Raw genomic sequence first — 13,093 nt, 5'->3', positions numbered from 1 at the left:
TGCAGGTCCCTCAGCTCAGAAACATGTTGGTGTCCCGGATGAAGCCTGTGGCCTCCCTGACCTTCTCGGGCCGCGTCATCATCTTTCCCGAGTGAGTCCATTTGTGGCTGTGCCCGCTGCTACTCTTCAGTAGCGCTTTTCTCCTCGCGCCCATGGGTGCCCAGCCAGTGAGGTGGATGTGGTGGGACAGACGGAGGAACTGAAGCAACGTCTGCTTCGCATCGAGGCCTGGGCTTCTTTGCTGGGCGAGCCCACTTCCCAGGACGGTCCTTGGGGACGGGGCCTTTATGGCAAGGCGAAAACGGGTGATTGTGGCCTGCCCTGGGTCACGCTGATGTCTTCTTTTGCCAGGTTTCAAATGGAGAGCGTGCAAAAACCAGCACCCCAGGACCACAGCAAGGCCCAGAGCAAGGAGAAGAAGAAAGGAGACGGGGCTTGGCCTCTTCTCGGCCAAGGTGAGAGACGCAGAGCGGCTGCTGGCTCCTCTCCGGAGCACGGGGAACCACCTCGTGCTGAGAAAACCCATGGCGGATCACCCCAAGGCTCTGCCTTGCACCACAGCCTCTTGGCTCTGGGCCTCCAGAACGGAGCCCCGGGTGCGAGGTGCCTGAGGTGCCCGGCCCTGGGTGCTGCAGGAGGACGGGGATCAGGACAGCCCCGAAAACTGGCTGGAGCCAGCTCCTCTCTGCCCGAACGTGGCCCCAGAGGGCTGCGAGGGGAGCCCAGCGGCCTCTGGGAGCAGCCTCAGCACCCGGCGTGTCCCCGGGGATGGCAGCATCACGGAAATGTTCGGCCACCTCTCCTTGCCAATTCTAGGTGCGGGTCCTGGACTTCCTTCCCTTGCCCCCACGGAGCTGACAGGCCAAGCAGCCCTGCAGGGGGAAATGGAGGAGCTGCAGAAGGCTTCCTTGAGGTGAGGCTGGAGGCTCCGGACGGGTGGGATGAGGCCACCGGGAGCCCCCCACCTTTCAGGGCCGCAGCATCAAGCGCTGCGGGGGGGTGCAGGATGCGGCCCCCAAACCATCGCGGGTTCTTTCTTCTTTCAACAGCTCCAAATCCGCCCCCAAAGGCAAGGCAGGAGACGCGGCACGAGCGAGGGCAGCCTTGAGGCGGAGAGGAGGAGGAGGAGCAGGGAAATGTTTGCCCTGCGACACAGAAAAGCTGGCGACGACCGAAGGAAAGATCCCCCGGCCTCGAGGACCCACCGCGCTGTCCTTTCCCGTGATAAGCGTGTTATCACCAGCGAGCTCGGCGGCCAGCCTCCCCGAGGAGCCCACCTACAACGTGTTCAGGCTGCAGCCACCAGGAGACGAGGCAGCAGAGCTGTTAAAAAGGAGGCCCGAGACCTTCTGGACGGTGCTGAAGGAACCTCAGAAGAACACGTTATCGACGCACAGCACCAAGAGCTCCTACCTGGTGGCAGCCGTGCCCAGAAGGCCCACGTCAGGCCAACCCCAGCCACCAAAAACTAGGCCGGGGTTCTCCATTGTGCGGCCCCCCTAAAACCCGGGCTTTGATCGCCCGGTGTAGCCAGGAGGCCATCAGAGGGGGGCAGAAGAGGTGCGTGATCCCCATCGGCATCATCTTGGGGGGCTCCAGCCTCGTAGGGAAGCAGAGTTACGGGGACAGTGGGGTCTCTGCCAAGAGATCTCAGTTCTGAGGCACGGCTTGGCTCAATCCAGCCCAAAACCTTTGTCTCCTCCATCGCTAGGCCCAAGGCCTTCTACTTCTCTTCTGTTGACCCGCAGACACCGCGGGCCTCGTTTCTCAGGGGTCGGAAGGCGTAACAGAGCTCTTGGCCAGAGAGGAGAGGGTTTCTGTGCAGCTGGGTGCTGCTTTCATGGCCTGTTGGGGAGAGAAAGGCTTTGTTTGGGTGGGCCTAGCAGAACTGAGGAGCAAAACCCTGCTGCTGGCCAGGGTCTGGGGAAAATATGAGGGGAAAAATGAGGGAAATGGCGGCCCTGGCCTCAGGGTCGGTGCCTGAGACCGTCCCCGGGGTGTGCGTGAGGGTAAAGAAGGCCAAAACAATTAAAAAACAGTAATATTTTCTGTTTCTCTACAGATATCCATCCTTCTTCCCGACACAATGGCTGAAGGAGGTGGAGGAAAACACGATGGAGTCCCCAAAAAAAGGCTGTTGAGTTTTTTTACGACGCTCATTCATTAGGAGGGGGGTGAAGGTTGTTTTTCAGACAGGTTCGAAGTCTCCAAAATTATCATGGTATGCCATGGAAAGTGGGGTCCCAGGTGGGGGTGGGGGTCATGACAACCACATCCCTGTACCAGGGGTGAAAGCAGCCCACCCCCTGGCGCTATAAAAGCAGTCCCTAGGGAGTGCCGTGACCCGCGAGCACTGCAAACAGGACGCGCTCACTGGGCAGGCTGGCAGTTAGAACAGGACGCACTGACAGCACCGGCATGGCAGCGAGCGCAGGCAGGGAACACAGGCAGGGAACACAGGCAGTGAGTGCAGGCAGTGAGGGCAGGCAGAGAGGGCAGGCAGGGAACACAGGCAGAGAGGGCAGGCAGCGAGGGCAGGCAGTGAGGGCAGGCAGCGAGGGCAGGCAGTGAGGGCAGGCAGTGAGGGCAGGCAGTGAGGGCAGGCAGCGAGTGCAGGCAGCGAGTGCAGGCAGGGAACACAGGCAGAGAGGGCAGGCAGCGAGTGCAGGCAGAGAGGGCAGGCAGCAAGTGCAGGCAGTGAGGGCAGGCAGCGAGGGCAGGCAGTGCAGCCAGCGTAGGCAGTGCAGGCAGCAAGCGCAGGCAGTGAGGCCAGGCAGTGAGGACTGCAGGCAGGATCCTCTCCACCCTTTCCCACCTCTCTTTCTCTTCCCCTCCTCTCCCTGGGGTACTCGGTCTCCTAGCACCTAGAACGTTCCGTGGTGGGCACCCATCGCCGCGGCCGGTCCCGGGGGGCCACGCAAGCGGAGGAGACGCTGCCTGTCCGGGCTCAGGTGGGCGCCCGGGTGGCTCCCCTGTGGGGGCAGTGGCAGCCCAGGCTGGAGCCTGCGGGGAGCTCGGGAACCTGGGGGCGCGGAGGGAAGCGAGGGCTGCCGGGGCTGCGCCCTGCTCAGGGAGCTCCCGGAGCCCGCGGGGCTCCTGGGGGTCTCTGAGGGTGACAGACGGGAGGCGTCCGCCTGCCCCTGCTGCTGCCCAGGAGTCCCAGTGGGCTCCTCGGCCCGACCCTGGGCCTGCTTTGGCCCCTTCCGGGCCTTCCCCGGGGACGCGGGGTTGTGTCGGGCCCTGGACGATCCCGTAACCGAAGGCGACCCCAGCCCCTGCTGGACCTTGGCCCTTGGAGGCACCGAGGGTGCCCCCAGCCCCCAGCTTGGCCACGCTCCGGCGCTCAGAGTCCAACACAGAGATGTGAAACCAACGGGCTGTAATGTGGTTTAATAGTGCAAAGTATTTTGAGGCGGAGAGGGGAACATTCGCCCACGCGAGGAGGTTTGGCTCAGCTTCGCCGCCAGGGACGGCTGCAGGCTCTTAGCTCCATCGCAACGTGTAGTCTTTGCCTAATTCAAGGGCGAGCTGGGTGGTTAAAAGGACCTTCGAAAAGCAAAAGGAATTAAAAATCAGTGAGTCAATCGCATCTGAAGACAGCTTGCTTTGCTGCTGCTCATACGCTCACGTTACCGAAAATTTGCCTAAATGCCATCAATTTCTTCACTCGAGGTTATGAGGTTCTCACCCCCTCCCCTTCTTTTGGTGAGACATCAGGCTTTTTTTTTCTTTTACATAAAACTTTGGAGCGTTGCGATGGTGTTGATGAATTTCTTTCTCCATCCCGCGTAGAAGGGCAAATGGGAAAGTTGGCTTTTCTCAATTCATCTTTTTTGGTTATATAAGCTGCTTATATATATATATAATCTATTATTTGTTCACGTTATGTTAATTATTTTTGTTCATGTTACAGCATGATTTGTTCGTGTCATACTAATTATAACATGATGAATTATAACGTGAATATTATAAATAACATTACGTAATGTTATGTAAAGTACATAACAAAGCAACCTCATTTTTTTATATACCCTTTTTTGACATCATCATTCTGTATTTTTAACACCTTGTGGTGCAATTGTCTTGCTTTCTGCCATCAGGCCGACAGGAAGAAGACCCGATGTACACCGCGTGCCCTGAATTCACCTCGCCCTCAGCCCTGAAGGGTCTCTACCTGCGTCGTGGCGTTGTAGGACACCGCGTGTGCGGACGGGATTTCTATGCCGCCCTCCAAAACCGTCAGCTGCTTCACGGCCGCGGCCAGCCCCAGAGTTTTCACGGTGGTAAATCTCAAATTGTTGGGGTCGGCGTAGCCCCGGTGCAAAACCTTTATCTCTAAGGTGTTCTGAAAGGGAGAAGGAAAAGGAAATCAGCATTTTTTTCCTCAGATTTAAAGAACCTTTTCGCAGCCACCATGTCGTAGCAATGGGCTGTAGCAGCGGTGCGATTTTAAGTTTCTTTTCCGTGCAGATCGCTGATGTTAATCGCGTTAGGGCAGCACCAGGACACAAAACGCTTCGCGGCTCCTTCGGGTATAGCAGGAGGATTTGTGGATGTATAGATGTGTGTCTAACACGTAAGTAAATATATGTGATATTGGTAATATTATAATAGGAACATATATGTGAATAAATGTATATATTATATATAACACACATATACACATATATCTGTATCTATATATCTATATAGAGAGATATAATAAATATATATATTTTATATTTGGGGAATAACCCCCCAAAGCAAAATAAATTGCTGCTATTTATACTGATGCAGTCCATAGAGATGTAGAGGCTGTAGAAGGTCGAGAAGTCTGTACAGCTTTATCATAAATAAATATATTATATAGACAGAAATATATATAATATACAAATAAATGTAAAGATTGATGGAAAATTGCCCCCCAGAGTAAATGAAGTTGCTCTGACTTAGACTGGTGCAGGTGCAAACTAAATTCGTCCTTCCAGGGTGTGCTACTGCAGCCTTACAAGCCCAAGCAAATTTTCCTTAAAAATCAATAATTAGAGCTCTACGGCGGTTGTCACGACACTAAATAAGAGCCAGCACAAGGATACCAAAACACTAAAAATCCCCCATTTAACCTTCGTTAAACATAACAGCAGCAAGCAGGCTGGGCGCTGCCGCCCAGGGAGTTTTTGTTACAAACCTGACGAGCAGTGAATGAGGTCAGCAGATAGACACCGTCCTCATACGCATCTGGTAAAAGACCAAAAGAAAGTGAAATATGGTCCATTTCCTTTTTAATTCAATAGAAAACTTGCGCTCTACGTGCTGTATACGTGCGTATGCGTTGTGCAGCCTTCCAGCTACGTGCTGGTACTCTAAAACCCACGATTTTGTGCATTAATTGGGATAAATCAGCCTCCGGGCTAATGCATGGCAGACTTCTAAATATCTCTTGTCTGAAGATAATTTGAATTTATTAATATGGAGGGAATTAGTTAAAGCTTCCCACTTCATCTACGGTTGGAGAACAAATCCCTTCTCTGTATGTTCCCCTAGGTCCAAGGCACAATTTAATTTCTGCAAAATTCAAATTCTCTAAATAACACCACTATGCTTAGAATTCAGCATCATTTTCCCATTTTTATTGTTTTACGTGTTACCATTTTAATCATTTTCCTGTAACATTTTTCTGCTCCATCCCTCTCTCTGAACACAGCCTTGTGGCACAATAGCCCCAGAATGAAAATTCAGTGCTCATGTTCACAATCCACGGAAATAAAGAAAAGCAATATTTGCTCCTTGTGGGTGCTGAATTTGGGGGATTTTCCGTGTAAATGAGCGTCTTTGCACTTACCAATGCGCACCCCATCGTCCCAATAAAGCTGACCTTCTGCGAGCTGGCTGTCATTCAAAGCAACAATAAGTGACAGCGGGTTTTTTCGGCTATAAAAAAAAAAAAGACATTTTTCTTAGGTAATCCCATTTTGTATTTATATTTTATACCTCATAAGAGGTATTAAGTTAAAAATCATGTTATAGACGTCGCACACAATTCAGCTGCCACCAGCCTTCCCCACTCCATAACACTGTATTTAGGAAACCCAAAAATAATAAAATTGCCCCCAAAATCGATATTGTGAGCAATGCTGGAGTTTAATCAAGATGGGGACGCTTCCAAGCACGCCTCTCATCGCACAGGAAAATTTGGCTTTTCCCACTTAAAAATGTGACAGCAAAAAAAAAAAAAAAAAAAAAAGTTTCCCCTTATTGAATTAATCCACAAATTATTTGCCGAGCTACTGAATATTTCCCTTAAAAAGCCCAAACCGGAGCGTTTGATGGTGAGCCTCTGTACTCTACCTGTGAGCGGTGGTGTTAGCAGGGCTCTGCTGGACAAGGATGTGCCCGCCCCGGATGTGCAGGTTGATGTGTTCCATAGGAGCGGATAAATTTCGGAATTCTCCCCTAAAGCCGACGTACTCATGCTAGTGATGGAGAAAAACGGGAAAGAAAACACACCAAAAACCAAAGGAAAAAAGAAAGAAGCAACAAAACCCAAACACAGCCCAAAATCGAGAAAAAAGAAAGAACAAAAAAGCACCGGAAAACATGGCCCCCCTGCTGAATTCATTGCTTTAAATTTTGAAAAATGGAACTTTATCGCTGCCTCCAAAAATATCAAGAAAGTTCTTGCTGCACAGCTTTTAAACACAGCAGCAGGATTTTTCAGGCTAACAGCTAAAATTCTGTTAAACAAGGACGTGGTGGATTCCCACCCTGCCTTTCCCAAAACATACCAGAAAAAGTAAATCCATTTTTTTTTAATTACTTACTGTGTGGTAATCGTACCAGCGGGCATTCGGGAGGTAAGCGTTCACTGTCACAGTGCCCTGGAATTAAAGATGTTTGCTTTGGGTCTATTCAAGCCAAGAAGTGAAGTTTAGCTAAAATAACGTTGAGTATTTGTCTTGTTTGCTAATATTTTATTACTTTTTCCTGATTTTTCCGGTATTTCTATCAGCTTTTACCTGCTCCAGCACAGGGCTGATGAGCAGTGCTGGTCCCCACAGAAACTGTTTCTGGATGTCCCACGTTGTCCTGTCTTCCACAAACCTGCAAAATTAAAAATAAATAAATTAGAAGTGGTCATACACCATTTTGTTAACCATTTTCTGCAAAATATTTCCCTGTTGAAGCCTTTTTTCCTCAGTAAAACTACTGGTTCCTCAACTGTAAGCATGCTACTGGTAATAACGGGTAATAATTGTTACCTGCTCATTAATAATAATTTCATCTGTTTGCATTTGATAAAAAATAAGAGGAAAAATCCGGCATTGTGGGAAATTAAAATCTCGAGCAGCCACAGCAAGTGAATGCTGAAAACATGCGTTCTCAATCGGTGCAAATTTGAAGGGAAAAGAGCAACGTGATGAAGCTGCAACGTTTTTAGCGGGATTACAGAAATTCCCATGATTTTTTTATTTTTTTGGTAGAAATTTGTGGTGAGCAGAGGCGGGAGGATCACGCTTACTCGTGGAGCAGGGGGCGGACCACGGTGCTGCCGTGAGCGTTGGCTTGGTACATCAGGGTGTAGAGGTAGGGCAGGAGGCTGTAGCGGATATTCAGCACGTGCCGGGAAATGTCTTCAAACGTTGAATTCCAGGAAACGGGATCTTGCCTCTAAAAAAAGCGAAGTCCCAGAGGTTTTATTTGGAAGAAATGGGGAAAAAAAAGGCCCGGGTTGAAGAACTTGTTCGTGTTTACAACAGCTGCTCAGCATGAGTTCATTTACACCTTGTACATCCCTCTTAAATTGATATAATTGATATAATTGAGCGGTGGTAATTGTCAAACCTGCCTCAAAATGAGCACAGAAAAACATAATTTAGGAGAGCCAGGTGCAGCCTTGCAAATGCCTTCCCCTCCCCTAATTTTGGGCACTGGTATCTATTTATTATTTTTTATTAGAGCCGGGCATTTTACTCTGCTAGACCTGAGCAGGATCAAATTCCTGTTTCTATTTATGATGTTTTTCTGGTCATTTCACGTATCGCCATCATATTCATCAAATAAGCACCTGTTTCATCTATCTATTCACAACTCAGCACTGAGACAGCTATTTTGAGTTATTCATAAAAGGGATACAATATTTTATGGCAAGAAGCAAACAAAATAAAGGCATTTTGGATAGTTGGGAATCCCATGTCACTGCTCCGTTTTCTAGTTTGCTTCAAAATGATGAAGAATTAAGGATGACGACACTGAGGTCATTTTTGCCTGTTTAAATGCAGAAAGCCATGGAAGTAACTACTTTAGTAAGTGTGATAAGATTCAATAAAAATTGCCTATATGAAAAAAAAATGCTATTTTAGTCGTGTAGATGTGGTCTGGTTAAATAAGGAATTGACACCCTTGAAAAATAATGAACAGCAGATGGGGTGCGCTGACCTAAAAAAGGGATTTTGGGGGAAAATGAATGCAGTTGTTGGGGTTGGCCAACGCCAATGGGGGATGCGCTCACCTTGGAGCCCTCCCCGTTGTGGTTCCTCGAATACGGGTAAAAGGCACCCAGCTGCATCCAGCGCAAGCACAGCTCGTACTCCGAGTCCGAGAAGAAGCCGCAGATATCTGCTCCTGTCTGAAAAGTCAGGCGATTTTTGTTGTTAATTGACAGTAATTGTTGATTGACAATAGACCATAACTGTCTATTGAGAATAATTGATAAAAGTCGAAATTTGTCTAGTGAAAATTGTTGATAAAAGTCGACGAGAGTCAATATTTGTCTATTGAGAATAGTCGATAAAAGTCGATATTTGTCCATTGCTAATTGTCGATTAAAGTCGATTGACAATAGTTGATAATAGTTGATAATTGTCTATGGACAATAGACCATAATTATCAATAATTATCGAGGTAATTGAGCTGTAAGGTAATAAATCGGGGGCTTACATAGGATATTCCGAAGAGACTGAACTCCATCATGCCTGCAAAGAAAACACGAGTCGGTAAGGACGTGCGTGCTCATCGGGTGGAGTGGGCATTGTGCAGGATTGGAAAAATGGGAGAATCCCCATGATTCCCTTCACATCCCAGTTCTTAAGAAGCAAAACAGAAGAAAAAGCGAATAAATTTGGGGCGGCAAGGACAGGATCAGGGGAAAGTAGCAAGGAATTTGAGGAGAATGTGGGCAAATTGGCACACCAAACCCACTTTCTGCATAAATGGTGAAGAGTGTCTTAATGAAAGAGGTCAAAAAGGAGTTGGCCACGATGGTTCAACCCTTTGGGGCTAAACCAATGTGATTATGAGGAAGGAAATGAGCAATAATTGGACTACGGACTCATCTCGGTCGACTCACCGATAATCGACTTCTCCAGCTGGTTCCAGGCTGCGGTGTTGTCCCCCAGCCAATGCCCCGACCACTTCCCACTGCTGGGATACGTCGAGCGGGTGACGACGATGCCCCGCTCCTTCGTGATGTTCCTCAAGATGCTGGGACGGAGAGCGGTCATCAGAACATAGGCACACAACCTTCGTTTGCAACAGGTTTGGGGGAAGGAAGCCCCAAAAAACACAACTTACTCTAGGGTCGGCTTGGTTTGTGACCACCCGTAGAGGTTGTGGACGTCGTAGTGACGAACGCGGGTGCCGTCCGGGAGCTGCTGCTCACTTTCCATGCACAGCGTCTTGTAAGCCAGCCCCTCTTCCCTCCATCCCAAAGCTGCAGAAAGGGAGCAAAAACACTTCTGTTTTAACAGGAATTAAATGATTTGCACTTCGCTGACATACCCTCCCTTGGGGTTTGCTTCCTGGTACGCACGGGCATGGCTATTTATTATATTTTATGGCTATTTTATTTATTTCTGACATTTTTTAGGTTTTCTGAAGTTGGATTTCTGAAGTTTAGCAAATCCAGAAATTCCTAAAATTCCCATGAAGGCTTCTGCAAGGGAATTAATTACTCAGGTGTAGCTTGAGGATCCTCCTAAAGAGGATCGAAGAGTAAACAGAATATATCCTAACTAAGAAAATACTGCAAAACTTTATTATTACTGATGTATCATCAAAATATACACAGAAAACTGGGGAGAAAAACCTATTTCTGAATACTTAATCACTGCCAAATCCTGAGAAATGGTGTGGCATATTTAAAGACATCATGAAGCAAGAGAAATATCCCAATAAAGCCGTTACTAATAGTAAGCTATCACTAATCAATTCCACCCTACTCCGGTATTAATAGAATAGCAAATATTCCAAGAGAATTTCTCAATTAGGGTTCATAATTTTACACAATCAGAGGAGGCACAAGGATATTTTGGAACGTTTTAGCCACAAAATTCATTATTAATCCGAGAAAAATGCAAAACCCCAAAAGCTGCATCCTTGAGCGCATCCAAAGCGAAGTATCTAGATAAAACTACCAAAATGCCACCTATTTTTAAGTATCTTAAAGTATCTTTATTTTTAAATGTCTTAAAATATATTTATGTTTAAATGTCTTAAAATAAACTTATTTTTAAATATTTTAAAATATCTTTACTGTGATCAGACTTACAGGGCATGTACGGCGGGTTATTTAGCTCTTTGTCTCTACAGCCCCAAACAGCCCCGTGAACAAAGCTGGATGGTTCGTTCATGTCCTGAAAACAAAGTAAAAAAAAAACATGAGATGAACAAATTCTGCCTCAACGTGGGCACCTGGCTCCTTTGGGCTGCTCTAGCTTGCCAAATATATATATATATATTTTTAATACTTTTTTATCCTTTAATATTTTTTATCCTTTTTTTTTGTTTTCATATTTTTTATCCTTTTTGTTTGTTTGTTTTCCTTTCATATTTTTTATCCTTTATTATTTTTCATCCTTTAATTAATTATCCTTTGTCATTGGATAACTTTGTAGCCAGATTCTGAACATCACCTTTCCCCGCATCAAATTAATTGGGATTAATCAAAGGTCGGGGATTCTTGAGAAATTCTTCTTTAGCGGTCACATTTTGTGCAAAAGGACAGGTTTTCTTCTGCGTGAAATTGAAAGAAATACAGAAAATATAACTACAGATTCATCAGTTTCTAAAACTTTTGTACTGATGTACTCATAGGTGTCCTTGGTGCCTGTGGTAATCTGGAGCTAGAAAACAGGAAAATAACAAATTATTTTGCTGTATTTCTAGACATTCTGGGCTTTTTCTGTAGTAATATATTAATATTTAAGAGATACTACAACTATTTCAGGTCCACTTACGTTAAGAAGCAAACTAAACCTGTCATTGATCTCTACTTGGCCTCATTGGTTGAAAATAATAGTTTCCTATTGCAAAAAATCTGTGGATTTTAGAACCTGGTGGAAGATTAACAGCTTTGCAAAAGAGCAAAGCTGTAGGTAATAAATAATAAAGTAGTAAATAATGAAGATTTGAGGAAGTCCAGTGTTTCAACAAAAAAGTATTGATGCTGTTAAGAAGAAAAGGGCCTTTTAAACTTCCACGGGCCATTCCAGTAATAAAGCACAACAAAAAATGTCAGAAATTGAATGGTTTTTTACACTTACGATCCATATGCCGTCAAACTTCAAGCTCTGGGATGCATTGTGGGGATTGTCGTAGACTTCCATGATTTCTGTCGCCCACCATTCAGCCGTGGAATTGCGGAAGAAATCTGGAAAAGCTGTATATGCTCGGTAGAGCTGTGAAAATTGTAGGGAAAAAAAAATATATATATATATATATATAAATCACAGACACAGGACTGAAAGCATCCCGCTGCTAAAACAATGGAATTTGGCTAAAAAAAAAATTGCTTTTGCTACATTTTTTAGATGTTCTGGAAGAAAGGCTTGATATTTTCTGCATCTCATGCCTGTGGTATTTTTGATTTTATTATTATTATTATTATTTTTTGGTGGTCCTGCTCCACCAACTCAGTTTTGTCATCCCCCTTTTTTTTTTTTTTTTTTTTTTCCTCATAATCTGATAAATTTGGTGTTCCTGCTCTATTTGTGACTATTGACAAAAAGTACCCATGCTTACTTCCACCTGGGTATCCCAATCCAGTGTGTTATTAACTTGCACGTTGGGATAATCTGGCCAGACCTAATAGGAGAAAGAACAAGTTTAATTAACCAAATGAAACCGGGTATAATATATGGCTTTATGATCTATATAAATATATTTATTTAAAATAATAGATTCAAAATAATCTATATAAATATATAGATTTATATAGCAGCTTGCTGTATTCTATATTCTCCAGTGGTGATTCAAACCAAAGGCGTTTTGATTTGTGCCACCTACATTCAGGAATTAATGTGATATTGGAAGTCTTTTAACATCTCGGCTGGCACAATGGTGGTTTGGATAAAATACCCCAAAAAAATAAAAAATGTTTTTTTTTTTAAGAATTGTACCTTTCCAAAGACGATGTCATTGGAATTGGGCCACTTTATGAAGACATCCTTCTGCACGCCTCTTTCGTAGGCGAGGTAATTGGTTTCGTTTCCAGATATGGCTGGATCCTAAGATTACAGGTAATATAATTTTAATTTTATGTTCCAAATACAAATACAGAAATCCTGCTAAGCGTGTTCCGCGTCATTCAACCCCAGACTGCAACTGAAAAGCAGAAGTCCAAACTCACCAGGATTATGATAAACCTCATTCCTTCTTCTCTTATTTTATTAATTAGATCTGGTAATCCAGCAAATTGCGGGCTAAGCGTGAAGTCCAACTGCCGTTCCATATAATCAATGTCTGTGTACTGGACATCCTGTGGTTCACACAAAAAAGAAAATAATAAAAAATAAATTTAAAAAAATCAACATAAAGGGCTTTTTTTGGTCATGTCCAGCCAAGAAGAAAGGAGGAGGCCAAGAAGAAAGGAGGAGGCCAAGAAGAAAGGAGGAGGCCAAGAACTGACAAGCTTTATTGGTTCTCAACGTACGTAGGGTATTCTGGCCGCCTTCATGTCTTCCACTAATTGGGCAACCTCAGAGTCATTTTCATATCCATAGCGGCACAACTGGAATCCCAGTGCCCAGTAGGGTGGCAAGACTGGTCGCCCAATCAGCTACAAATGAAGAATAAAGAATATTTAATGTAAGTAGGTGAAAACGGAAGAACAACAAAA

General features: G+C 45.5%; 1 protein-coding gene across 2 annotated transcripts in view; it reads right to left on the bottom strand.

The window, feature by feature from the left end:
* Positions 1-3,390: 3,390 nt before the first annotated feature.
* Positions 3,391-13,093, bottom strand: part of LOC118159695 (maltase-glucoamylase, intestinal-like) — a 34,489-nt gene continuing 24,786 nt past the window's right edge. The window contains exons 31-48 of one of the 2 annotated variants that reach the window (XM_035314258.1): positions 12,908-13,033; positions 12,605-12,733; positions 12,375-12,482; positions 11,998-12,060; positions 11,520-11,654; positions 10,526-10,610; positions 9,550-9,688; positions 9,326-9,459; positions 8,917-8,951; positions 8,489-8,605; positions 7,499-7,647; positions 6,996-7,080; positions 6,801-6,857; positions 6,328-6,452; positions 5,822-5,910; positions 5,168-5,217; positions 4,175-4,345; positions 3,391-3,546 (exon numbers count right to left, since the gene is read on the bottom strand). In XM_035314258.1, coding sequence (XP_035170149.1) covers positions 3,484-3,546; positions 4,175-4,345; positions 5,168-5,217; positions 5,822-5,910; positions 6,328-6,452; positions 6,801-6,857; positions 6,996-7,080; positions 7,499-7,647; positions 8,489-8,605; positions 8,917-8,951; positions 9,326-9,459; positions 9,550-9,688; positions 10,526-10,610; positions 11,520-11,654; positions 11,998-12,060; positions 12,375-12,482; positions 12,605-12,733; positions 12,908-13,033 — 1,860 coding nt within the window. In that variant the 3' untranslated portion in view covers positions 3,391-3,483. Of the gene's footprint in view, positions 3,547-4,174; positions 4,346-5,167; positions 5,218-5,821; positions 5,911-6,327; positions 6,453-6,800; positions 6,858-6,995; positions 7,081-7,498; positions 7,648-8,488; positions 8,606-8,916; positions 8,952-9,325; positions 9,460-9,549; positions 9,689-10,525; positions 10,611-11,519; positions 11,655-11,997; positions 12,061-12,374; positions 12,483-12,604; positions 12,734-12,907; positions 13,034-13,093 lie in introns of those variants that run through there. The other variant, XR_004747210.1, reaches the window with a different exon arrangement.

The sequence above is a fragment of the Oxyura jamaicensis genome, unplaced genomic scaffold (genome assembly GCF_011077185.1).
Source record: "Oxyura jamaicensis isolate SHBP4307 breed ruddy duck unplaced genomic scaffold, BPBGC_Ojam_1.0 oxyUn_random_OJ71665, whole genome shotgun sequence".
Classification (NCBI taxonomy): Eukaryota; Metazoa; Chordata; class Aves; order Anseriformes; family Anatidae; genus Oxyura; species Oxyura jamaicensis.
The sequence above is the reverse complement of the archived record's forward strand: the minus strand, read 5'-3'. Positions and strand labels throughout refer to the sequence as shown.